The sequence below is a fragment of the Puma concolor genome, chromosome D1 (assembly GCF_028749965.1).
Source record: "Puma concolor isolate L17-30 chromosome D1, mPumCon1.1.hap2, whole genome shotgun sequence".
Taxonomy (NCBI): Eukaryota; Metazoa; Chordata; class Mammalia; order Carnivora; family Felidae; genus Puma; species Puma concolor.
In genome coordinates this window covers 115,697,208-115,724,416 of record NC_141676.1, presented here as the reverse complement: position 1 = coordinate 115,724,416, position 27,209 = coordinate 115,697,208, and the positions used below count along the sequence as shown (strand labels likewise).

Sequence of the window (27,209 nt, the reverse complement as noted above, 5' to 3'; positions counted from 1 at the left end):
CTCGTCCCCATGGGAGGACCCACGGGGCCACTGTGAGTGCTCCCCTGAGCACCAGCTTCTGTAAAACTAGATCGCCATCACCATCACTGTGGACATCTAACACCGAGTGTTTCTGTGTGTGTCTCACAGATTGTGGTTTTCCTGTCTGCTGTCTTTGACTCTTCTCTTCCACTATCTCCTCACTAAATGAGCCAGGTCATGCAGGCGACTCCCTTCAGGATGCCCCTTCATTCATCCTCTGCATTTCCTTGCGTAGCCTGATGTGAATGTTTTCCTCTGCGTGCTGATCTAAGATGCGTAACATCGTTCAGGAGGCAGCCATTAGTGAGGGACGGATATCCTTAATAAAGAATTGTGTTTTGAGAATAAAACAGAATGCGGACAAGCCCCTCCAACATTTTCCACATACCTCCATGGTCTAAGGACTTTCTTCTCCTTGTGGTAGGTGAAGGCCCTCACGCCCTTTCCCCGCACACTCCAGCGCATTTGGGTCAGAAGGCTAGGCAGCATTCATGTCCAGTGCTTCCCTTGGGAGGTCCCCTGCATGGCCAGTTTTCTGTGTGAGGGACAAGATGGACTCTGGACCAGGAGTGAGAAGACCCGGCTGGCAGGAAGGTCTGCTGGGCTGCCAGACAGACAGGGCCCACCTTTCTCACCTCCAACACGAAGGATGTGGACACAGTCAAGCCTCAGGCTTATTCCATAAGCAAAATGCTATTCCTCTTGTGAGGTCTATTGCTGGCTGGGATAGTCTTGGTTTTATCGGTAACATTAAATTGGATACAACCTGCAACAGTCTGAGAGACACAACTACAATTTTGGCCCCTTCTCTTCCCTAATTGCCTGAGGAGATGTGGGAAAGCCTTAATATTCTGCCATCCACCATAAAGAATAAATATGTGTGAATTAAACATGGGCATACGCTTGTATGTAAGTCGTATGTATTTATGACGTTCACCTTAGTATAGTCGAAGCCCAGTCTCTTCAAACAGAACGCTGGAATGTTCCAATGGACCCGGAGACACCGCGAGAGTGTGCAACCGTCTCACGGCGACCGTGAAAAGCTCTGCATTGCACACCGTGTGGTTATGACGTCCACGGTTTGAATTGTCTCCTCCACGGATTATTGGGGAACCCTGGGCTGGGGGAGAACAACGGCCTGCTGTGCCTTGAAAGAATTCTCTGTGCTTTGTCCAAGCTTAGCAAGCACTTAGGGACTTTAGCTGACAGCCAGGAGGGGATCAGAGCTGCAGCCGTGGGATTCGAGCTCCATTTGGCACCTAGGGAGGCAGGGAGTCAGCGGTGGGGGTGAGGGCTCTGGCTGGTCACAGGGCGGCCGGTCCCCGGCTCTGTGCTCTTGTGGCTCCTCTCAGAGTCTTGTGAAAAGGGAACCATCTTTCATACCTCACTGGCCATCGTAAGGACCTGATAACAGAGTGCTCACCACTGTAAGTGCCGCACTCACGGGGGTCCCTGTGATGTCCGGTGATGTCCGAGCGACCCGTCCCAAAGAGGAGCAGGAGAGGTTCAGGGCCCCCGGCCACTTGGAGAGGGACCACTGCTACTCCCTGCCTCGGGTACTTGCTCAACCTTTGGGCTTGCCGGCCCCGCCCCCACAACCCAGCGGAATGGGAGGACACGAGGGGGGTGGTGACTGAGCATTCCTGTCCCCTGACCCCCCCATTTCTCAGTGTCTCCTGCACCCAGGCCTCCCTTCGCATTCTGTTACCACTCCCAGGATTTATGGCGACACTGTATCAAATAGTTGTTAGCAATTGCTAAACACTCACGGTTTGATTAATTGAGGGTTTTGAAACACGTTTTTGCTTTTTTAAAGAAAACACTTACAATTGTACCTAAGGGCGTAATGTCTTTGACTTCAGCTTCTCGGTGCGACTCCTACAACCAGCATCTCATCTCTTCCTCGGGGGCCCAGGGCCACCTGCCCTTGTCTGACCCCACCAGCACAGCCCCGCCCCTCCCCACACCCAGGCCCCTCCCGCCACACGCCTGGCCCTCCTGGCTCAAAGCCCACCAATACGGTTTTGCTTTACTTTTTGGTAATAATAAAAAGTCTATAATCAATAAGTATCGATAAAAATCATTAAAAGCTAATAGTAATAAGAAGCCTTCAAGTTGTTCCTAAGCCTTAATCCACGACACAGATTTTCAGATTCCCCTTCCGAAATATATCATCTGTCATTACTGGCTGCCCGCGGTGTTGGTGCGCTCTCTGATCAAGGTTACCTGATCAGTAAGAGACACTGCCAGAATCTACACCAAGTCCGCCCGCCGCTAAAACCTGAGCTCTGCTCCAATCTGCCCCTGACGCCCACCCACTGTGGAAGACTGAGTTCAAGCGGTTGCTAATTTTTAAAAGTGAGAAAGAATTGAGATGTTTCTAAGTATGGGATTGGTTAAATACACGATGATGTATCTCTTCACTGGAGTAATGTTTGCATATATATAAAAAAGATGACAAAACTCAGTGGCATGGAAAGATGAGACACTGTTGAGTAAAAAAGGGTGATGGATTAGCTCATCTAATAAAATCCCATCTTTGTGGACATCCCTGATTCCCTCCCATATTTAGTATCTCTCTCTCTCTATCTGGAAAAAAATCTGGAAGGATATACTGAGAGGCTAAGAGAAAAATTACCAGGTGTACTCACAACTGCAAAGAAAAGATCTTTCCCCTCCCCCCGCCGTTCCAGAATCCAGCCAGGGCACGCCCGGTCGTAGTCTGACATAAAGGCGGGAACCAATCAAGTTCTGCTGAATGGTTTGAAATAAAGGCGGGAACCAATCGAGTTCTGCTGAATGGTTTGAAATAAAGGCGGGAACCAATCGAGTTCTGCTGAATGGTTTGAAATAAAGGCGGGAACCAATCGAGTTCTGCTGAGCGTTCAAATTTAAATGTCAACCAATAACAGCTCTGTAACCACAAAAAAATCCCTAACTTGTTTGTGCCTGTCTATAAAAGAAGCTGTAAGATCCTTGCTCGGGGCCTCTTAGCGTCACCGGCAAGAGTGCGCGCAGGACAGCGTTCGAACCTGCAATAAACGACCCTTGCCGCTTGGCTTTGACTCTGGTGGTTTGTTTTCGGGGGGGGGGTCTTTCGAATCGGGGCATATCAATACAACATGTTTAAAAATGTGATTACTCTGTTAAGGGCTGAATGTGTCCCGCTCCCTACCCCCAAATTGATATATTGAAGCATAGCCCCCAGTGTGATGGTGCGGTGATAACCACCAGACGGGACACTTTGGGGGTGACCGGGTTAGACGAGCCCCTGAGGGTGGAGCCCTAGTCTGATGTGACTGGTACCCTTATAAAACTAGACCCCAGAGAGCTTGCTGTCTCTCCTAACGTGCACAGAGAGGTTGTGTGAGCACGCAAGACGATGGCAGTGTTTGTGAATGTCTTTCTCCCTTATGGAGCCGAGGTGTGCAAAGGCAGGGGGGCGAGTACTTATCTTTCTTCATACCTCCAGCCACTACAGTGGTGCCTGGGCCCCCAGAAGGGCTCCATGAACACTTTTTCAGTGAAGAAAAGGAATAAAAAAGTACTCAGACATGCATATTCCTCAGCTACCTCTGCCTGTTCCGGTGTGAATGGATTCTGTCCCCAGTAAAGCGGGGAGTGGGGTGACAGTTGGTGGCTCTCTCTTTCCCTCCAAGAAAAGAAGCGACCACAGTAATCAGCGTCACGGACACAAGTCCCCCAGCTCCCTGCGAGGCCAGAGCCCCAGGACAAAAGGGACCACCTAACGTAAAATTAGGAAATTTCCAGCAAATTTGTATATTTCACCTTAGTCATGATCGGATTCCACTAAGTGCACTTTGTTCGACTGCAACTGGTGAGTCCAATTTGGCCTCCACCCCTGGCCTCCCTCAGTCACGAAAGACCTGACGCGGTCTCAGCTTTACTTCATTCGAACGGGTGTCTTTTTATTAATTCGCTTCTACCCAACGGCAGACAATGATACAGCTATTCAAACATGAGCACTCTGTCTAGCTGCTATCACCACGCTGTTTACGGCAATCTGGGCTTTCACCCAAAATGACATTAGAAAGGTTTTCGCCTTCTTACCTCAAGCCGGTTAGGCTTAATCGTGTTCATTATTGATATTAACCATCAGACACAGTCTTCACAGATGTTCCTTCACATCTGCACACATGCATTTTTCAACTGCATGTTATTTCTATGCTGTGGGTCTATTATTGATCAGTTAAACAACGAACAAGGATGTCCAAAAAGTAGGTGGCTTGAAGCTTGGCCCCTTTCTACAACCTCCTTATTATTTGAAGTCTAACCCCACAGGTATGCCTTTCCTTACAGACTTCTCGGCCACAGAAGAATGATCAAACCCACTAATCCATCCGTGATATTGTGATTTATAATAGCATGTATATATTTGGTCTCCCTCCTGGTTCCTGGCACGGAGCTGCTTTGGAATTTCCGGAGCTGCTTTGGAATTTCCGGTGAGGAGAGCAATGAAGGTGTCTTTTGTTATGTTAACGAGATGACTTTTGGACCTCACCTCTGGATGGGGGCTAGTTGCCTGAGGGAATGGTCAGGCAATTAGAGGATTAGAGCTTTCAATCCCAACACCCACCTCACCCCCATCTTGGGGTGGGGGGGAGGGATGGGCCTTGGATCCGTGGCCAATGGCTCGCGATTTAATCAGTCATGCCTCTGTGATTAAAGCCTCCATAAAACCCCCAAAGGAGGGGGTTTTGGAGATTTTCTGGGCTGGTGAACATGTAGATGTGCAGCTGTGGGGAGAGTGGTGCATCCAGGGAGGGCAGGGAAGGTCTGCACTCTTTCCCCATACACTGGTCTCGGCACCTCTCCCTCCGGCCGTTCCTGAGTTCTATCCTTTTATAATAAACTTAGTCTAGTAGAGTAAAGCTGCTCTAGTAAGGCAGCCACACCCAAGGAGGGTCACAGGAACCCGTGATTCACAGCCGGTGGGGCAGAAGTGGCATCTGAAGTGGACAGAGCCCTCAACCTGTGGACTCATCCGATGTTATTTCCAGGTAGATGGTGTCAGAATGGAGTTGAATTGTAGGACACACAGCTGGTGTCAGAGAATTGCTGGGTGGTGGGGAAAACCCCCCGCATCAGAACCGGTGACCAGAATTGTCATCTCCTATGTGAATGCCACCAACGCCTACTGGAATGGACAGTCCTTGGCAGAACCGCCCCAGCTTTCATTCTGGCACTTGAATATGACCTTGTAACACAAAATGGGAAACTTAATTCTCCTTCACCCTGCATACGTTTGCCAACTTCCTTGCGTTTTTTTCCGAGGATAACCACTGCCTCTCACCATTCATCACTCTTTCAACCAACAGAAAACTCACAACGATATTATTAGATGTACTTTAAGTAGAAAAAATATTACCACCAACCATTTCCTGTCTTCTAGTAAAACTTCCACATGAGTTTCAAACCCAATGGCTTTGAATTTTTGAGTATCATTGTTTTCAAATTTTATTTCCTCTTTCCTTATTATACAAATCTTAAATTTACTCTATTTAATTTTCCTGAGTGATGTCCATGCCAATAAAAACACTAATAAATAAAGACCAACCAGAACCCCCACTATCACCTCCCACAGCTGTAAAGGCAGCGATCCCTACAGCGTCCACACTAACAATCCCAGCTTCTCCAGCATCACAAATTATATCATAAATTACTCCTACGCCATCGCATTTAAATACCAGCTCGGCCTCACCATCCTTTACAACTCACAGAACTGCAAACGCTTCTACTAATAAGTCCAAACGAAACAGTCCTAAGGCAACAGTACTAGAAACTCAAACCTCAGGGTGTTCTTCAGGAGCGTCAGCTGTGGTATAGCTAAAATCCATCAATATTCCTGCCTTCTCTACACTGTCTGACCTCTAGCTGACAGTGGAAAAGTCAAGGGGCACCGAGAAAGCGGGTTTTCACAAGAGGGCCGTCTTTGCAGTTTTCCCACCCGTCTACCCATCCCTCTGATCATCCTTCCACCCACCCACCCACCCACCTGTCTGTCCATCCACTTGTCTGTCCACCTGGCTATCTATCCACCCCCATTACCGAATATTTTTTGAGCATATCCTATGCGCTCTCACTAGGGATACATGATAGACAGAAGAGACATCAGAGCAATCTGGGCCTAGTGCTCTAATTCAGACACTTAGTGACACTGCTAGCTCAGAAAAGTGCCTCGTTCTCTTTGAGTTTCTTTCTTCATCTGTAAATTGGGGCTTCTAATCTCTACTTGGCCACGAAGAGGGTCAGAAGTACCTTACGTATACGGAAAACTCTGCGCCCAGCACCAAGAGCATGGTGGGTGCTGCACAAATGGTGCTTTGGCAGCTCTCAGGTCTCCCCCGAGACCCCCGCCTCCCACCGTCCCGCCACACAGGACGGCATCTCTGCACGGTCCTCCCTCGTGGTGGCAACGAGCACTTCTAGAGTGACTGACGCGTGGAGCTGAGGCCTGGGAGGACTTGGTGGCACGTCTGGGGCTTACCGGTCCCTGAAGAACAGGAGCTCCTTCCCAAGCATCGTCACGGCATCAAAGGACGAGCTGGAGTCACAGAGGTCGGGGGTGGATGGACTTTGAGGTGGGGCGTGCGGCACGGTGGGCTTTCCCGGGAATGTTTTCCGGGGTCCTAGGATTCAAAGTGACTTGGTCAGCACAGTACCAGGAATCTAGAGTTTGTGCACTCACACTCCAGAGACGCTCTTTGTCGGTACAGGACGAGGTGAGGAGGTGCGTGGCTGCCTGTGGCGGGCAGACCGGGGTTTGAATCCCGGCTGTGCTAGTTGCTGAGTTGTGTGAAAATCGTGCCTATCACTTAACCCCTCCACGCCTCTGTTCTTTCGTTAGTGAAACGGGAGGGAGCAGAGGGTTTTGTGAGAAGGAATATCTGTAAAGCACCTGACACGTTGGCGCATAGTGAGTGTTAGAGGGATCGCAGCTGCAGGAGTCCCAGATTAGAGGTGTCTTTTAAAAGTTGCCACTGATTATTTCTTTTTTTTTTTTAATTTCTTTTTTTATTTTTTATTTTTTATTTTTTTTAATGTTTATTTATTTTTGAGACAGAGAGAGACAGAGCATGAACGGGGGAGGGTCACAGAGAGGGAGACACAGAATCTGAAACAGGCTCCAGGTTCTGAGCTCTCAGCACAGAGCCCGACGCGGGACTCGAACTCACGGACCGCGAGATCATGACCTGAGCCGAAATCAAGGGTTGAATTCTTAACTGACTGAGCCCCCCAAGCGCCCCTGATTATTTCTTTGTAATTAAATTCTTTGTTCTAAGAGACATGGTCATTTTCTTGTGTGTTTTCAGGTCGTGCACATCTGCTTCTGGGCATCTTGCTGTGCATAAGCCTTTGTCAGGCACCCAGGAAAGACCGAATTCCAGTGCCAACACACTACACTGAGGTGGGCACCACTTAAAGGCACCTTCGGGTGGGTCCTGCTCCTTGGGAGGCCTGCTGGTGAGTTTTCACTCCCCCTCTGTGCTCCTGAGGGCTGTCTGCCGTCTACAGGAAATGGGCAGGGCTGCCTGGGCCGCTCACTGGCCCTGGCAGGTGCCTGCTCCTGATCGAGCCCCGTGGTCAACAGAGGTGAGGGTCAGAGACAGAGGACCCATGAGAGGAAGAGATGGGTAAGATCTAGGGTGTAGGGTCAGCGATGGGGTGACGATCGGGGCTGGGTGAGGCTTTGGGAAACTATTGGAAACTGGAAGGTGGTCAGGTCAGAAATGTGCTAGTGAACAGGTACTGTGAGCCAAGCACCCTGGGAGGGGTGGGAGGTGACAGTAGTCAGGGCCGGGTGATGTGTATGCGCCAAGAGATATAAAACGATGCTTTTATATTTTGTTCACCTGTGCAAGACTGGCCATGTCCAAATACATGCCTCAGCCCCTGGCCCAGGGACCACGGCCATCAGAATGGTGGTGACCTTCCAGTGTGGAAGGATCTGTAGAGGGCAGGCAAATCGTTGGGCTCAGTGGCCCAGGGGAGTCGCTTCACATTGGAGCCCTGCACTCGGTGCTCTGCAGCCAAGTTTGTACAGTGGAGACGTTCACGCTATTAGTTCCTATCTCTCCCAGGAGGAGCAGTGGGCAGAGCTGACTGAGCACTTCTTTGGAGAAGATCGGTCTCCCAAGAGTCAGATGCCATCTGACTGCGAAAGAGTGTGCTCCTGTCTGAACTGCCGGGTGGCTTCGCCAACTCCTAGCAAGAGGGATCTGGGCTCTCCGGGCCCTTTTCTAGGCTGGGAGGATGCAGACAGGCTTTGGCAATTTACGGCGGAGTAACCACCCTCCGGGTTTAGGGGACAGTCAGTGGCCCAGAGTTTTCTGGGATAAAACATGAAAGCAAAAGTGTCAAGGTCTAAGACTTCCAAGATTCCTTCTCAGAGCTTTGTGGATCTTTCTCTTAAGGAAGACTAGGTCTAGAGTTTTTAATAATTCCTTATTACCTTTGAAAGAATGGTAAGCCATGGGATAATTTTGATTATCTCGGGGTACCTACTGTCTTGAGCCTCCACTTTCTCAGCTGTCCAGTGAGGAAAACACTTAACATTCTAAGCAGGCTGGTCATGAGGATGGGGTGATAGGATGAACGACGTGAGCCTGTGGGTTATCTACACCACTAGGAATGCAGTGATCATCCTCCCTGACATTTTTAGGAAGATCAGATCAATTATCTGCAGATGGGTCAGAACCATATATAGGAAACTATAAAATATACCCATCCTCTCCCAATATCTAAATTCTGACCCTCACCCTCCCAAAACCTTCCCCCCCCCCCCCCCCCCCCCCCGCCAAAAGACAATTGATTATATTTTCTATGGCTGTTGAGGGACCAAGTGCCCTGGAGGAAAGATGTGGAATTTAATTGCACATCTTAGAAAAGAAAGCCATGTTCTTATCTGGTAGATAAGCTCCTCATAAAAGGCCACAGTGGGGGCTGTGGTCCCCCGCTTGATCTTTACCCCTGCAGGTAACTCCTGGCAAAATACACTTTCCCTAAGTTGGAGACTGAAAGCCTGTGACTCTCAGGGTTAGTAGTCAGAGAAGTGTGGTGACTGTACCATACAGGGCCTGGATCCCTTTCACATCGTCCTTGGGCAGGTGGAATCCGTAGGGATGCTGGTACTTATAGGTCGGGTACATCAGTGCCGATGGGTCTGTGGAATGCGCCAGGCCCAGTGCGTGGCCAAATTCGTGAGCAGCTACGGTGAATAAGTTGAAACCTACACGGTGCGAGACAGAAAAATACAGCGTCAATGTGGGGATTTATTGTTAGGGCCTTCTGTCTTTACAGGAGAATTTATACCCCAATCCTAGTAGGAAACTCATTTGCCTTTCATAACCAGGTTATTCTGGTGCTGAGCTTTGCTGACGTTACCTATGTTTCCCCCTCGGCTGGACGGGGCTTCGGACTGAGAAAGGATGGAAATGGGATTCGGTCCATTTGGCTCCTTGTCAGCGACACTCAGTCGATGGGTGGAGAAGGGCCCAGTTAGAGCTCATGGCGGCAATGAGATCTAGATTTGGCCACAACTTCGGGGTAAGTTCCCTGCTGTGACAGCCTCCACCCCTTGTCATCCACACACACTTCCCGAGGAAGACTTCCAATGACAGGCATCACATTCTGGAACCTTTCCACCCATCCCCAGCACACTTGTTAGGAGAGTACGACCCTCAGGTCCTTTCTGAGCACAGCCTGCTTGCCAGCACCAGTGAGAGACCGTAAGTGTGGTGCAAAGAGTGCTGTGGAGGGAGGGTTGAGGTTCCTCGACACCCCTCGCTTTGAGCGGGGCTCGGGAGAGTCTACGGCACACTTGGGGGTGGGGCGTTCCCCTTATGGTGTTCCCTTGTGGATTTTTGGCTTACTTGTTTTTCCTAGCCAGCCCCCCTACTTTAAGGGTGGCTTGGGACGTTGACCTCAAGGTTTCATGGTGGAGGCCCAGAAGAAGGTACAATAGTTTCCAGGTTATGGTCAATTGTGCATATATACCATTCATTCCCATAGTCCACTTCTCGGCATTGTCGAAATGCGTGTCCCCTCCCAGACCTTCTCCAGGTGCAAATGCATGGGCTAGGGTCCCTCGAGGCCCATCAAACGGATAGGAGTCCCCGTGGTCTAGACAGTTGGGGAGAGAGGTCAACAGAAGTTAGTCCTGCGGACGATTTTCGAAGCATATTTCACGTTACAGGGAACGGACAATACTGTTTTTACAGATTTTTAAAGTTTATTTATTTATTTAGAGAGAGACAGAGCATGAGCAGGGGAGGGGCAGAGAGAGAGGGAGACAGAGAATCCAAAGCAGGCTCCATGCTCTGAACTGTCAGCACAGAGCCTGATGTGGGGCTCAAACTCACAAGCCGTGACATCATGACTTGAGACGAAGTCAGATACATAACCAACTGAGGTGCCCAGGCGCCCCTCATTGACGGTTTTTAATTTAAAAAGGAGGAGGAACAAAACGAGGCAATGTTGTAAAGCTACGTTCGTGGGTTTTGAGGATTTTAGCGGGAATACTTTGTTTTGTTAAAATCCAACAGAACAAAGCTCTGGTGTGCCGTTCGAGGGGTTCAGCACAGTGCGGGGACCTCAGACTGTGAGCCCCGAGGTCCCTGTTACATGGCAGCACGGCCCCCACCCAGCCTGTGTTTCACGGGAAAGAGCGCAGGCTTGCACGATCAAGAGAGAAGCGGTCTCCAAAGCCGGCCTGAGCCACGTGGCCACGGTGGCCCTGCTGTCCAGGAGGAATGGGAGCCACCACGCACCCGGCCACACCCAGGGCCACCTCGGAGGGCTCACACCGGGGCCTGCTGACCTCCTCTCTCCTGGCTTCTGGGCGCGCCCACCCCAGGACAGCAGGTTAAACTTCAGATGGAGACTTGAAGACTCAGGGGCCCTTAGAAAGGGCAGGACACTTGGTCCCCTCTGCTGCTTGGAAGCCAACGAAGGGAAGGAATTTCGCGGCCTTTCCTTAATCTGCCCACTAGACACGCGGCTCTGGACAGGGCTCCCCGTGCAAGGTTGTGCGTCCACTCCTTACTGGGGTGAGCAGGGTGGAGGCCTGGGGACCCCACAACGTGTGGACGGGACAGCAGCAAACCCCCTCCCCCACCACGCCCGGCCATTGCTGCAGGGAAGAAGCGGTCAGGGTCACGGGGCGTGCGTGCCCTTCAGTGAGGATTCAAGGTGCAAGTTCCTGCTGTGTAGCAGACACCGTCAGGGGGTGGGGTGAGGTCAGGTGGCCCCCCCCAGGCCAACAGGGAAGCCAGATGGGACAGACTTTGTCTCTGATGCGGCCACAGCACAGCGGAAGCCGGTTGGGCCGAGTCTGCCGAACGGTCCGGGCCAGGATGACGGGCCCTCGCCGGGACCCCCTGGTTCTAGTCTCTGCCTGGTGGCCGTCATCACTCTGCCATGACCTCGGCCTCCGCCCGTCTCACCCTGTGCAAGAGAGGACGGTGCCCACCCTTGCACTGAGGGTTGTAGGAGCAAACAGCTGGCTTCGCAGGCAGAGCCCGGGGACCCCCACGGTACCTCCGCTTTCGAAAGATATCATGATGTCCGCTTCTCCCGAAGTCACCCTGACGAAGGTGAGGGGGACAGCGCTGCCCCAGGCCTGCAAGGCCATCTCCACTGCCTTGTCCACGTCAGCGGCCGCCATGGATGGTGTGTACTTGGATATCCTGTGAAGACACAAGGAACGGGCCTTCCTTTCAGTAGACGCTCCTGGTGAGGAAGGGCGACCGTTATGTGGAGGACGAGGTGGGGCTGCGGATCGAGAGGCCGAACACGCATCTGCCATCTGGGAATTTTTCTCCCAAACAATTCTTACTCTGCTTCCACCTTTGTTACGTTACTGGGACGGGTGGACAATTAGGAAAAGTTGAAGGGGGATGAGGGTCGAGATCCCGGGGTGCTGAGACAGGCTGGCTTTCACTGTGATCACATTACCCTTGGTTTTAAAGACCAGAACCCGGTGCAATTTCACAGGGAGTCAGAAGCACATTTTCCCCGAGATGGTTTTAGCTGAGCAGGGCTTCTTCCCCCAGCTGGACTGAACATTTTCAGTCGTGACAAGTAAAAACACGGAGCAAATTCGTATTCAAAGGCCACTGGGATTTCCCCCTTTGGGGGGGGAAGGTTCTTCTCTCGAAATAACACGCTATCTCAAAGAGGAAACACCAGCTTTAAGCAAGGGTGCTCACGTAGACTGAAAGAGGCTGCAGTCTTTCATTAAGTGCTGCTGCGACAGCGACTTCTGGATCCAGAGAAGTGGAGGGCATTTGGGGCAAAGGGTGCAGCCGTTGGCGGCCTCCGGGACGTGGGGGCTGGGGCTTCCGACAGCAAGCAGAGGAAGGGGAGGAGGAAGGAGGTGCCCCCTGGGACCTCGGAGGGAGCCAGGAGCGCAGAGTGAGGAGACACCTCGGCGACAGCCACCCTGGGGAGCGGACCTCTGCCCTGCTTCCATTCTCTGGTTCCTCGCCCAGTCCCGTGCGCACAGTCGGAGCCCAACAAATACTTGGGAAGCTCAGGAAGTGCCGAGTCAAAGCTAGTGGTTTTCAAGGGCTTCTGGGTGGTGGCCAAATGTTAGCACCTGTGATAACGACCTGAGAGGCCGGGTCAAGAGATACACAGCTGTGAGCATAAACGCGCATTTCGGCAAGTATCCTGGGTGTTCTGACGCGGGCGGGGCCGTCCCAGCCAGAAAGCAGCGGGGCTGATCCTGGGGGTCCGAAGGGAAGGGGCGGGGTCCCACAGGGAGCCCGCATGCAGGTGGCCATCCGCCCTGGAGAGGAGGGAGCACGGAACCCTCTCGCAGGGATGGACAGAGGCGCCCTGACAAGAGTCCGCACCTGAAGACCGCTGAGGCAGTAGAGGTCACGGTCAGACTCTGCGAGCACCTGCTTCGTGCGGGCCACGGCCCTGAGCCTACCTGACCTTCACAACAACCTGCGGAGATAAGGATGAGGATCCGCATCGTGTGATCAGTCGGGATCCGAGCCCAGTCTGGCTCCAAGACGTACACACATAAGCACCAAGCTGCGTTTCCTGTTTTAACCCCGTGGGTTACTAGCAGTTATTCTGAGATCCAGTGGCTACGTAGAGTACTGAGATGCCTCTATGCTTTCTCTTCCTTCCCTCCTTCTCTCGCTCTCCTTTTGTGGGGGGGTGGGGGGGGGGGGCTGTCCGAGGAATAGTATCACAATATTCTACGTCTCGCAGCTTCCAGTTAGCATTGAGTCCGTGTCTTGGCCGTGCTTAGTCACAGTTCTGTGACGCAGCTAAATGTTGGAAAGACTTCCTGGGTTTATACACAATTTTCCCATCTTGCCCCCCGTACCCCTCCCCCCCCCCCGCCCCCGCCGCCCCACACACACTTGGGAGTTCTTGCCCTCGCGTTTGGATTTTGAGGCTTTCCTGGACCGCGGCAGGGGAACATTTGTGTTCAGAGTGTCACCTTATGGACTCAGTCTCCCAGCCACCAACAGGTGGCCCAGAGGAGCCTCTGGGCTCGTGGGTACAGGTCCTCCCTTGACCCTAGGGACCCGGGGACTGGGTGTGGCAGTTACAAGCCACCCACTGGCCACACCCATAGGTATCCTTGGGGAGAGATGAGCAGCAGCCCTTCAGATACAAACGTGAATGACCGTGTGAGCACAGAGAATAGAAAGGTGTCGTGATCAGAAACCAATGTTTTGGTCACCTTGGCTTTTTCCATATAACGTACACAAAGTAATATATAATAATTTGTGCATAAATATAATTGAATTGCAGGTTTGTAGGGCTTACTTTTTTTTTAATATTTATTTATTTTTGAGAGAGAGGGAGAGAGAGAGAGAAGGAGGGAGGGAGACACAGAATGTGAAGCAGGCTCCAGGCTCTGAGCTGTCAGCACAGAGTCCGACGCGGGGCTTGAACCCATGACTGGTGAAATCATGACCTGAGCCGAAGTCAGACACTCAATTGAATGAGCTACTCAGGTGCCCCTGTAGGGCTTACTTTTTAGTAATGGCTGTGTTTTGGGGCACCTGGGTGGCTCAGTCAGTTAAGTGTCTGACTCTTGATTTTGGTTCAGGTCATGATCTCACGGTTCCATGAGTTTGAGTCCCACATCGGGCTCCATACCGATGGTGTGGAGTTTTCTTGGGATTCTCTCTCTCTCTCGCTCTCTCTCTCTCTCTCTCTCAAAATAAATAAATAAATAAACTTAAAAAAAATCGCTGTGTTTAGCACCTGGCTTACAGGGTTCCTGGGCTGTAAAACTCCTCAGAGCGTCAGGGGCTTCTGTGAGCCCTGTGCGGACTGTTTTAACAGTCCGGCCTTGCCCCATCCCCAGGCATCGACTAAATGTGCTGGTCCTAAGAACAAAGTCTGGCTCCAAGCCAGGCCTGGCTCTCCGCTGCCCTGGGCACCTGCCCACCGGGCCGCCCCACTGCGCGCCCCTGTCTGTCACGACTCCTCTAGCACTTGGGAAATCCTCACCGTTGGTGAGGCCTGGGCAAAAATGCAGGTGAGGGCCCAGATCCCCCCTCTGTCTGGCAGGTGCAGGCCCAGGCAGGCAGCGTTTTCTGCCTGCCTCTGAGCCACCCTAGGGTGGAGGGGCCCCCCAGGAAGGAGGTCTGCTGTCCCCCCGACCTGGGTCCCTGAGCTCCCAGCAGCTGCTCCCAGAGTTCTCCGCTAGACCTGCAGCCACGATGGTCTGTTTGCTTTTGTGTCTCCCCCAAAGGACTGTGAGTTCCCTGAGGTTGGGAAGGTGGTCTAGTCATCTCTGTATCTCCAAAACTGAATGCCTATAGTAGGCACTTAGTAAACCATCAATAAATTATTTTTGCAGTTGATAAAAAGTTACTTTTTAATAGGTGAGTTTTATTGCTTCCCTCTGATTGAGGAAACTGTTTTAAGAAAACTGGTTGGTACCATCAGGTTTTTAATCCTAGATTAGATTATTTTTCTTCAAAGACAAGTGTGTTGTCTCTTACCGATAAAATTATTGTAATGTCTAAAATGGCCAGTCATCACGATAATCCTGAGGTCATATTTTGTAGTAAATCCTTCACTGTGACTGTCTCAGATCAGCCCTAAAAAGTCTTCCTTAGGATTGTGATGAGCCACGATTTTATACAGATCAGAAGGAAGATGTTTCAAAATAAGAAGAGAAGAGAAGGGACGAGAAGGGAAGGAAAAGGAAAAGAAAAGAGAAAAGGAAAGGAAAAGAAAAGAAAAAGAAAAGAGAAAAGGAAAGGGAAGAAAAGAGAAAAGAAAAGGAAAAGGAAAAATAAAAGGAAAGAAAAGAAAAGGGAAAGAAAAGGAAAAGAAAAAAGAAAAGGAAAGAAAAGGACAAGAAAGAAAAGAAAGAAAGGAAAAGAAAAGGGAAAGGAAAGGAATGAAAAAAATAGAAGGAAAGAAAACAAGAGGAAAGAAAAGAGAAAAGGAAAGAAAACAGAAAAGGGAAGAAAAAAGGAAGGAAAAGAGAAAAGGAAAGAAAACGAAAGAAAGGAAAGAAAAAGAAAGGAAAAGAAAAGAAAAAAAGGAAAGGAAAGGAAAGAAAAAATAAAGGAAAAGGAAAGGAAAGAAAAGACAGAAAGCACGGACAGGAGAAGAGGGGTGCTTCTCTCTGACCTGGAAGGACTCCATCTCATTACCTGTAGGTCAGAGTATTTTTTTTCCACTTGGGTTCACCTGGGAAGAGGCGGTAGTTTGCCACGTCGGGAACTCCGCATCGGGGCCTCTTGATCACGTCCATCGTGGACCGGTCCAACTTGCCCGTGACTCGGAGGCCGAAGAAGGCTTGCAGCTCCTTGATCTTCTTGACCAGGGAACTGGCTCCTCGCGCGGCCATCTCACCGAGCTGGTGGCCTCCCTTCCTGGTGTAATACTTGTCAAGATAGGCCTGGAACAGACAGGCAGGTGGACACATCTGTGCACCGTCTCCGGGAGAGACTCATGCTCAGGTTAGGAGGGGACCGTTTCTCCACAAGCGACACGCAGTGTGGAGGGCGTACTCCCACCTTGAAAAGAATTAGGTACATTCTCATGGATAAAGCTTTGATGGACGTATGCCACATTACTAATATTAACTACGTTTGCGTAGCTGGGATTGGAGATTTTCTCCTTTTACCCACTTATCTTTCATAGTTTTCCTATAAGGACTAATTATTTTAAGAGGAAAACATAGAGGCTCCTGGGTGGCTCAGTCCGTTAAGCGTCCGACTCTTGATCTTGGCTCAGGTCATGATCTCACAGTTCCTGAGTTCGAGCCCCCCATTAGGTTTTGCACTAATAGTGTGGAACCTGCTTGGGGTTCTCTCTCTCTCTCTTTCTCTCTCTCTCTCCTCTCTCTCCCTCTGTCTCTGCCCCTCCCAGACTCATGCTCTCTCTCAAGATAAATAAATAAACTTCAAGAGGAAACAACAATAGAAGGAGATAATGTGAACATTTTCCCCAGGGATCGTTTGTCAATCTCCACCCAATTTGCAAAAACCAAGACTATTATCTGGGAGGTGGCTATTGGTGTCATGTTTTCATCAAACATTATGCACGATCAGTGTGTTTCTACACACAGAGGCCTTGCAGTCCAACCTGACGTCCTACACAACGTCAGACAATCTGTTTCTCTGGTGGCTTTTTGTTGTTAGGTCCGTGAACCTGTTCTCCGGGGCCAGGCTTCCAGGACTGTCTCTGTCTCCCACACCGCCACCCCATCCCACCCCCCACCCCACCCCCCCACCCCCGCAAGTAAAATTAGCCTTAAAGTATTTTATTTGCACATTAAAGCTTAAAACCTCTACATTTATCATTCAAAACTCTTCTAGAACTCCTGGGTGGAGTGAGATGGCATCATGTAAATGCAGGACCGGAGTTGGACACTGGTCCAGGATTTCAACGACCCACCTTATTGCAGGGAGACCCTGAGCAACGGAAGATTTCAGTGTGTGTTGCATTAGATGCAAAATTTTATATTTACATTTTATGCATGAGGTATTTATTTACTGCCTATGAATATTTACGTATCGCATTACTTTAGATTCCGTATAAATTATGTATATGATTTCTGCTCTATCTACACGTTTATATATGTGAATACTAAAACATTGAAAGCAACCTTAATGTCTAACAATAGGGGTTTTGTTGACTATATTTTTATATATTCATGTGAAGCAATACTAGGCCTCTAAGATCACATTTTTGAAAAATATTTTGTGGGGCGCCTGGGTGGCGCAGTCGGTTAAGCGTCCGACTTCAGCCAGGTCACGATCTCACGGTCCGTGAGTTCGAGCCCCGCGCCAGGCTCTGGGCTGATGGCTCGGAGCCTGGAGCCTGTTTCCGATTCTGTGTCTCCCTCCCTCTCTGCCCCTCCCCCGTTCATGCTCTGTCTCTCTCTGTCCCAAAAATAAATAAACGTTGAAAAAAATTTAAAAAAAAAAAAAAAAAAAAAAAGAAAAATATTTTGTGGCATGGAGTAATGCACTCAGTCTAATGACAATATACTGAGAAAAGCCTAGGTGAAGTCTTTATACAGATTATAATCGTAATTCCCGAAACAAACCAAGCCATATATACGTGTACATATTATACTCATGTTTGTTATATATGTATAGTAACAGAAGGTTAATGTGCAAATTAACATTGAAAATTGATATCAATTGACGTATTGATAGTTACTACATGCATATAACTTATAATGAGCACGAGTGACGTAAATAACGGAAAGAAATATATCTGAATATCAATCTTGTTTACCTCTGGGTTGTAATACCAAGGGTGGCAACTTATTTTTCATCCTTTCCTATATCCCAAGGTTTCCTGCTGTGAGTGCAGACAGTAAGTGGTTTTTTTTTTTTAATGTTTATTTATTTTTGAGAGAGAGAGAGAGAGAGACAGAGCATGAGTGGGGGAAGGGCAGAGAGAGAGGGAGACACAGAATCAGAAGCAGGCTCCAGGCTCTGAGCTGTCAGCACAGGGCCCGACGCGGGGCCTGAACTCACGAGCTATGAGATCATGACCTGAGCCAAAATTGGACACTCAACCGACTGAGCCACCCAGGAGCCCCAGACTGTAATTGTTAAGGAGAAGATTAAAACGAGTAAGACACTTGTTTGGGCTACATGCTCTGTCTGCTCTCTGTGGGGTCGACCAGACCTCCTGCCCCGTCTTTCCTGGTGGTGATTCCTTGTGAGATTCTTCTTCTTCTTTTTTTTTAATGTTTATTTATTTTTGAGAGACAGAGAGAGACAGAGTGTGAGCGGGGGAGGGGCAGAGAGAGAGGGAGACACAGAATCCGAAGCAGGCTCCAGGCTCTGAGCTGTCAGCACAGAGCCCGACGCGGGGCTCGAACTCACGAACTGTGATTGTCATGACCTGAGCCGAAGTCGGGCGCTTAACAGTCGGAGCCACCCAGGTGCCCCATCCTTGTGAGATTCTTAATGAGGCAAAGACCCAAAAGGAGAAGAAGGGGGTTAGCTTGGAGCCCCCAGCCCTGGAGCCCAGGCGAGCCCTGAAACAAAGGTGTGACCATCTTGTTTCATTTCCATCTCTGGCTAGGCCATCATAAGTAAGCATTTTATGTCCTTCTTTCTGATCTTTTTGGCAGATAATGTTTCTCCGAGCCATTCCTCTTGGCTCAGGTTGATGCTGTGACAACACGACACTCACGCTGAGTCTAGATAAGGCTCTTCCAGGGGTAAGCTCTGTGCAGGAGACCAGACACTATGTTTTCTGAGACAGTTTTGAATTCAAATATTTTGTTCCCATGTTAGGTTATGTGTGAGTCTTACACTCTGGGTTCTAATTTTGGTTTACAAAATACAGTCATAGAAGGGAAGATGGATTAAGTTGGAAAGAGGTTGATGGGGCGCCTGGGTGGCTCAGTCGGTTGAGCGTCCGACTTCGGCTCATGTCGTGATCTCACGGTTTGTGGGTTCGAGTGCCGCACCGGGCTCTGTGCTGACAGCTTGGAGTCTGGGGCCTGCTTCGGATTCTGTGTCTCCCTCTCTCTTTCTGCTCCTCCCCTGCTCACACTCTGTCTCTCTCTCAAAAATAAATAAAGACTAAAAAAAAAAAAGTTGGTAAGAGGTTTAGAACTACGCTTACGGGATAAACCATGTTTGTGAAGAGAAAGGTGTGCAGAATGATGCACACACAGATAGATCCTCATAAGCCAGGACTAGGCTGAGGAAGAGGGGGTGGCCAAAAACTCAGTAATCAAGAAAAATAATATGGAGTGCAACATTTAACAATGAAAATTAATGCAAAAAATCCATGATGAACAAAATATCAATATTTTAACTAAGACGAGGTCCAATCCTGCCTCATTCGCTCATCCTAATCCCAGCCCTGAGTCACAGCAAAGTGTGTTGAAAAATATAGATGAAGGGGTGAGCAGTGGTTTTATCTTAGTGATGGAATTGACTTTTTTCATTATCTGTGTTGTATAATATTTCTTTTCTTTTTTGTTTTTGCTTTTTAAAAATTGTTTATTTATTTTGAGAGAGAGAGAGCCAGGGAGCAGGGGAGAGGGAGGGAGAGAATCCCAAGCAGGCTCCGAGCCGTCAGTGCAGAGCCTGACATGGGGCTCGATCCCACGAATCGTGCGATCATGACCTGAGCCAAAACCAAGAGTCAGACACTTAACAGAGCCACTCAAGTGGCCCCGTTTTATAATTTTTCTACTGTGAACATATATAATTTATACAATGTTTTTTTTTCTTATAAATACGCAGAAGATGCTAGATCTTTAGCTCAAAAGGTTTAAGTCCGATCATAAACAACAGTATTAAAACAGTACTCGACACGGTCCTAGGCTCAGAGGAGATGTTCAGTTAATATTTGGGCTCTTTTTCTCTAGGTAAAATACGCAAATTTGCTTCTGTGAAGAATTATCAGAACCCTTCGGTGAGGTTGGCCCTGGTCAAGGATTTTAGGCACCCCCGGAAGTGTCCTATTTGCTCCCCACCTTTTCCCCTCCCCTGTTGTTAAAATTACAGAATTTTAAGGTTGGCTTTTGGGTGGTCTCTCTCTGCTTCTCTTTCAGTGTTTGAAAGAATAAGATAATGGAGGCCTAGAGGGTCAGTCCTGGCAAGCCAGTGGCCCAGGTCCACTCTCTGCCCCCAGCTCTTTGTTCAGTGCACTTTCCTGGCATCCTTCTAGAGAATCAAGAACTTAAAAAGCTCAGAGTCAAGTGTGCTTCAAAACAAGGTAAAGTTCTAGATATGGTTTCTTCAGCATTTCTTGTGTTGTGGCTAAGCCACAGAACGGGAATTGTGAGGACTTCTGATGCTGTGTGAGGACTCCTAGGTTGCATATAATCTACGGGCCCAATTAAATACGTTATAACTCACTTATATTCCGGAATATTTGTAACTCTTGAAGGTGATGTTTAGGAAAACAGCATAAAAATAAAAATTTTCTCATGATACAATAATCAGTAATAAAGGTAGGAAGCAAATATAAAAATTAGAGTATCTTTTCGTGCACAGAAAGTAAAGTGGTATTAAAATCACCTGAATTTAACATTCTGTATTTGAAAGGTTTCAATTTCAATTTTTTATTTTCTTTAATTGTGAGTTTATAATAATGTGATAATGAAACATACTATTTTTAAGGACAGCTTAACAACCTGTTGTTGTTTTAAGTGTTGTATTGATATTACTGATTTTTAAAAAGACAAACAAAAATACAATAAAACTTTGGTTTAAGAGACTAAGCATTTTATCGTTCCATCATTTTCATAGCCTTTATGCTCATCAGCAAAGCAGAATGTAAAGAGTTATGAGAGGGCGTGAAATAAGTCACCTAAACCCTCGTTCATTTTTTCAAGTGCAGGTTATCGGACTCATGGGTTTGCAGGAAGCATCTGGCATTTGGAAATTTGGCTGGTCTGGTGTTTCCGGGCACAAGAGACCGTCCGTTGTCCCTGAACAAGTGGTCTGGGGAGAAGACAGCCGTGCAGAAGCTAATTATCCTGACCCGGTTCACAGGCACCCCCTGGTCCGCTGGCCACCGGCTACGGGACTCGGCCAGTCCCGCTGTGTGCCCTCTCCCGGCTCCTGCCACCAGCCTGGCGTGGCGGCCAGGCTCCTTCACCCCCAGACAGTCATGTGACTGGCTCCTTCTTAGAGTTCAGGTTCACCTTGAGAGCCACCTCCTCACAGAAGCCTTCCGGGACTATTCAGTGACAATGTTCCCCGCTGCCCCAGTCACTACCATCCAGACTCCTTCCGCCCTCAGGATCACTTATCACTTTGAAATAACCTTGGGCGCTTGTTGACTGACCACTTGCTGATCTCCCAGCGCCCTCCCCTCCCCCATCCCCACTGTCCCCACGTAAGTGCCCTAGGCCCAAGGATTTGACTTGTTTGGTTCACTGGTGTTTCTCGAGTGCTCAGAACAGACCCTGGCCTACAGCACACGGTAAGCTGTCAGTAAGTGATTGTTGAACAGATGAGCTTACGCTGCACGCTTCTGTAGTATTTCATCTGTTGTATCGTGAGGCTGCCGAAGCTGTTACGTGTAGAAGTCCCCCCTCTCCACAGGGGATACGTCCCCAAGCCCCCAGTGGGGGCCCGAGGCTTCAGGTAGATCTGAACCCTATATAAACACGTTTTCCTGCACACACATACCTATGAGAAAGCTTGATTTATAAATTAGGCACAGTGACAGATTGACAATAGGTACTAATAACAGCATAGAACAATTACAACGATATAGTGTCATAAAAATTATGTGAGTGTGGGCTCTCTCTCTAAATATCTTATTGTTCTGTACTCACACTCTTGTGATAATGTAAGGTGACGAAATGCAGCGAGGTGAATGGCGTAGGCGCTGTGACATGGCGGGTGAGCCACGTAGGCGCTGTGACGCGGTGTTAGGCTACCGATGAACCTTCTGATATGTCAGAAGGAGGATCATCGATTTCCCCACCATGAATGACTGTGGGTAACTGAAACCGTGCAAAGAAATAAGGAGTGACTGCTCTATTTCTATAAACTCTAAGGGTGGGGGGGATTAAGTCTTGCTAGTCACTGGGATCCACTTGAAAGGTTTGCCCGGATCATTTTTTTTTTTAAGTTTCTTTCTATTTAATTTGAAAAAGATACAGAGAGTGAGCGGGGGAGGGGCAGAGAGAGAGAGAGAATCCCAAGCAGGCTCCGTGCTATCAGCACAGAGCTTGATGCAGGGCTTGAACCCACGAACCACGAGATCATGACTTGAGCCAACATCAAGAGTCAGCTGCTTTGACTGAGCCCTCCCCCGGGTGAGTCTTGCCCAGATCATTCTAGCCTGCTAAAGAGTGACGGTTTGTTCCTGCCCCTAGTTGGTGACGGGGCCTGCTGTAGGCAGAAGAAGGCGCTGACTGGGTCCCTGGTCCTAGTTTGAAGGTCCTCTGAAAGGGAGAAGTGAGGGATCCCCAGCATCCCACGGCCACTTCACTCTTCCCCAAGACCCACTGTAAGCATATCTTTTCCTGAGACTTTCCGGTCTTCTCCCTGTATACACTGCTCAGGGTTAGCTGGTTTCTTCTGCGAAGGGCCGATGGGCAACGTTTTTGGTTCTGCCACACCTCGCCATCGTGGTCCAGAAGCAGTAGGCGAGAAGCAGACAGAAGGCCAGGGACCGTCTGGCCCGATGACCCTCGTTTGTCGGGACCAGGGCTACCATCACGGTCTTTGGCTCTCTCAGATCCATTCTGGCCTCTGCGTGACTCTTCTTCCGAGGCCACAAACACTCTGTGGTTCCTCAAAGTGGCATGACGAGCGCTGAGGGGACATTGCATGTGGGGGGAAGGGACCCAAAGCCAGCCGGCACCGGTGAAACATGATTTGAAATAGACCCTGCAATTCTGAGACACGTTCTCTTGAAATGAGTTTACGTAACAGTGGGCTCACGTCTCGCGAAGCTGAATGTAACTGCTCTGTGCTTGGCATTCACGATGCTGTTCATAAGCAGGGCTGAGAGTGAAAATATCGACTAGTTAGCTCACTAATCAGAAGGCACGGGTGGTCCACACAGTCGGTGAGGCCACACGGGTGCGGGTGTGCAAACCATTTCCTCAGTGCCACCACCAGCGCGGTGCAGGGGTGCAGCCCGGCGGGTCGGAAAGCAACCTGGAGGCAGGGCTGGGAATCCCGGACGTGCTATCACTTGACAGACCGTTGAAAGAGAGCCTTTCGCACAGACATGTCTCATTTGCACACCTGTCACTAACGTTAGGAGTCCCATCCTTACAGATTATTCCCCCCCAAGATTTTATCTTTAAGGAATCTCTACCCACAACGTGGGGCTCGAACCCACAGCCCCGAGTTCAAGAGTCGCACGCCCCACCAACTAGGTGCCCCTAGGATGTTTCTTTAGGTTAAAGATCACCACCTTCCGTTACATGCAAAAACCACTTGGAAGCAACTAGACATGAATCGCTTTGAGTCACATGATCATTGCAAAAATTCTACCGTGCATCATTTGTATCGCATCTTCTCCAACCAGTTGAGAGAAGTCTTCCAAGAAGAAAATACAGAAAGCGTGTGTAAATAAGGTACTCGGGGAGTACGCTTTAGAGAGGAAAGGCTCGCAAGCGAGGAGCAGTAGACACCCAGGAAAAACTCGGCTCACTTTAGATTTTGATCCAGCTTTCCCTGAAGGAAGAGCCGTTTTCTAGCATGTGGACACAAGAAATCTTTCTGAGGTGACTGCCAGGAAACCCAACACTAAGTTCACAGCCCACCTCTAGTGCACAAAACTTGCACCTCGGTTTTTGCTTTTCTGTCCCTGTTTTCCTCCTACGTTTTCCCTCAAACACCTGGTCTTTCAGCATCGCATGCGTTTTGGCAAGCCGCTTCACTTCTGTGGGACACCAGCCACCTAGCTCTCCCTTTGCTTAGTCCTGCAGCACATACCCCGAACGCGCCCTAGACAGCAACCTTCGCCGTATGGGAGGCGGTATCCGTTAGACTCTACTGGACTCACAAGACGATTGCGGAACAGTAACAGATTTTTCCTTGTTTTCTCGTTACACCCTTTCAGGTTTTCCGGGGTGGAGGCGGGAAGGGGAAAGTGCGCAAAGACTCACAAACCTGTGCCAGGTGGTAGTTGTTTCTTGAGGTCCTGGGGGTGGCTGCAGGTGGGGAGGGGGCTGCGGTGGAGAACTTCAGAGCCGTGACGAAGAGCACAGCAAGGCCAGACGCGGGGAGCACCTTCATCTCCTTGGGGCGGCTCGGCAATTATATCAGTCCCGGGGAAGGCAGACTGCGCTTTTGCACTTCGACCTTGAGCGGCTTTTATAGCGTCCACCGGGTCTGGGCCCTCGGAGCGAGGATGACTCATGTCTCAAAAGGTAATTATAGAGCTCATTTCTCTCCCTGATGATGGGGTAACACACCGGGACTCGGGAGTCGGGGAAAGCTTCGTTCTTTGTGATTTACCGAGTCTCGAAAGGAGAAAGACAGTCGGATTGAATGAAGTTTGTCAGCTGCTTACATAAATTGGGGTAAACTGGATTAATTTTAACCCAACTCAGTGGAAACATTTGATGGGCCTCGGTGAGGGGGGCCTTTTTCCACTCTGATGACAGAAGAAGTCAGTGATTCGAACACAGTTTAATTTGTCCTCAGTAGTTCTGCCCCCCGCCCCTCAAAACTCAATCCAGTCACCTGCCTCTTCTGCATCCACATTTCTCAGTAACGAACTCTGTTTGTGATGACGGTTCTGGGCATGTAGGATCCTGAATCATCAAGGAAACGTTACATTATACAGTGCTGACTTAGGCTGGAAAGTAGACTGAGCTGTTTGAAAACTCTTGAGTAAGTTGATGCATGAGATCTATATTAGCTCACCGGAACACTGGACAGAAGTACCTGTTCTCTGTGCACTCTGGTTACCTGGGCTCGTACTCTCTTTCCCGGCTCTGATTTAGATGTTGGTCTGGAGACGGCGTGGAGAAATGGGTTTCCTGGTGCAGAAAGCACTTTGGCATCAAAGTGAGACTCAATCTTGAGACACTTCCTAGCTGTGTGAGTTTGGGCATGTTGTCTAACCTCTCTGAACTTTGGTTTGTTTCCATCTGCAGAAGATTGACAGTACTGGTGTAAGCTCAGCGTTCTAGGAGAGGCACAGCACACAGCGTGCTGTCTGATGGCCACTTGGCATCCAGGACGCGTGGACCCAAATCCCAGGCTGACACCTGTCCACGTGACTTGGAGCAAGTTACTCAATCTCTTTCTGTGGCATTTTCATCTATAAAATGGGGTGGGGGGGGACGAGATCTACTTTGTTGGATTGTCACAAAGGAGAAAACCAGGTCAAGAGAAAGCCCTTCACAGAGTGCCCAGGGGACATCAGGTCCTACAAAGTAATGTTTGACTCATCTCTCTGCTTTGGGGCCAGGCACCTGGAAGCTTTGAACAAATGGATGAATGGATGACTCCATCGGTGATTCCCAAAGGGTGGCTCCTGGGCCAGTAGCATCCATGTCACCCGGAAACTTGCTGGAAATGCCACCTTGCTGAATCAGAGAGTCTGGGAATGGGGCCTGGCCGTCTGTGTTTCCACAAGCCCCTGGGTGATTCTGAGGCACGCTACAGTTGGAAAACACTGGATTCGTTGAGCAAATAGCATTGTGGGGTCTGGGACGGGATGAAAAAAATATAGGAAAAGTGCCAAGGATATCCCCGTCACAGAAGGTATTCAGTACTGCCCTTGCCATCCAGAGCAGTGATTTTTAGTGGTGATATACCTCGTATTTGAACGTCATTCTTTAAGTTTGTTGCAACTAATTTATTGCTCATACTTGTTAAGCCCTGAAAATGTATCAGTGGCTTGCCTTCCACTTGCGCTAGATTCAAGGTTATTCCCACGGTGATTTTGCTTTCTCTCTGTCATTCAGTTGCCTTCCGAGATTCTCTCCTCGACACAGAAGGGAGCAGCCCGTGTGTGGGGTCTCGTGAGTAAGCCAGGTCCTCGACGAGTGTCCGTCGCACGTGTGAACATTGTCTGTCGAGCACCCTGAGAATGCACTCTGTTGTGTAACAGAAGGCAAATCAGAGATCCACGAGACTCATTCGACTTACAAGTTGTAAGCTCCCCGAAGACTGAATGATACAAAAGTCACAATCAAGTTCGTTTTATAAATGAATGAAAGGATGTGCCACACATACTCCTGGTCGCTTTTGGTCTGAGGAGAGGAAAAGAGGTCAAAACTTGCATTTGCGGCTTCCTGTTCTCCCACATCTTCATGCAGCTGCCCACATTAGAGAGGAAACTCTTTTCCACTTGGCTTGCGTTCTCCCCAGGTCACTGCTTGAGTCCTTCTGATGGTCTTGAGGCAAAGGCAGCCAGGGAGCAGAAGACAGTAAAGAAACACGAGTCAACAGAGGCTATTCTCACCTACAGAACTCAGAGAGTTGCTCAACTCCATTTTTGGAAGCAGACTGAGATCAAGAAGAGGGGGTGACCTACGTATTTCTAGAAGGTTCCAGCATCCTCTCTTCTAATGCAGGAATGCGATCAATCCCTGCGTTCCCACTGGGAGTCTTCGGTTGTAACGTGCAAACACCGCAGAGGATTTGCAATTTATGTTCTTATAAGTCATTTACACATTAGTGTGAATAAGTTTCACCGCAAGGCCAGGGCGAGGCAACATCCTTGACCTTTCAAAAAACCATGACAAACAGGCTGGTAATTTCTCACTAGGTGTATCCTTTTCCCGATTTTCCTCCTCATTACAGGGGAGCAAAGTCGGCTTCCTTTCTATCATTCTCGTGTTAAGTCTTTATTTAAATCCAAGCTGTTCCAACCTAAAGAGATCATATTGAAGCCAGTCAACAAGTAAAAGGAAATGAAATGAGAGACCGTATCGTACAGAACCACGGAGAGCACAGTATCTGTGGAAAAAAGATACACATGAAACAGGAGGTCGGTAGCCTTCGAGCAGGGGTCATGTCTGGGGGATCCTGCGGACTTCCCAGGCACTTTAAATGGGGGTTTCTGTGTGCCAATAATGCAAAGGGAGACGGGTTTAAATCACAGACTCAAGTTCACTACAGAGAATGCTTCTTGCCCGATCCCGGCTGAATTCAGTTCCACGGGAGTTTTAGCAAATCCTGGACGTTTACAAACCCACCATCCTGAGTGAGATAGTGTCTGCCCTGCATGTGATGGGATGGGTTGATGAA

At 49.2% G+C, this 27,209-nt stretch overlaps 1 protein-coding gene across 1 annotated transcript in view; it reads right to left on the bottom strand.

The window, feature by feature from the left end:
* Positions 1-24,239, bottom strand: part of MMP20 (matrix metallopeptidase 20) — a 51,325-nt gene extending 27,086 nt beyond the window's left edge. The window contains exons 1-6 of the mRNA XM_025928453.2: positions 24,114-24,239; positions 15,690-15,937; positions 11,581-11,729; positions 10,039-10,164; positions 9,110-9,271; positions 6,530-6,671 (exon numbers count right to left, since the gene is read on the bottom strand). Coding sequence (XP_025784238.1) covers positions 6,530-6,671; positions 9,110-9,271; positions 10,039-10,164; positions 11,581-11,729; positions 15,690-15,937; positions 24,114-24,239 — 953 coding nt within the window. The remainder of the gene's footprint in view (positions 1-6,529; positions 6,672-9,109; positions 9,272-10,038; positions 10,165-11,580; positions 11,730-15,689; positions 15,938-24,113) is intronic.
* Between the last annotated feature and the right edge of the window lie 2,970 nt (positions 24,240-27,209).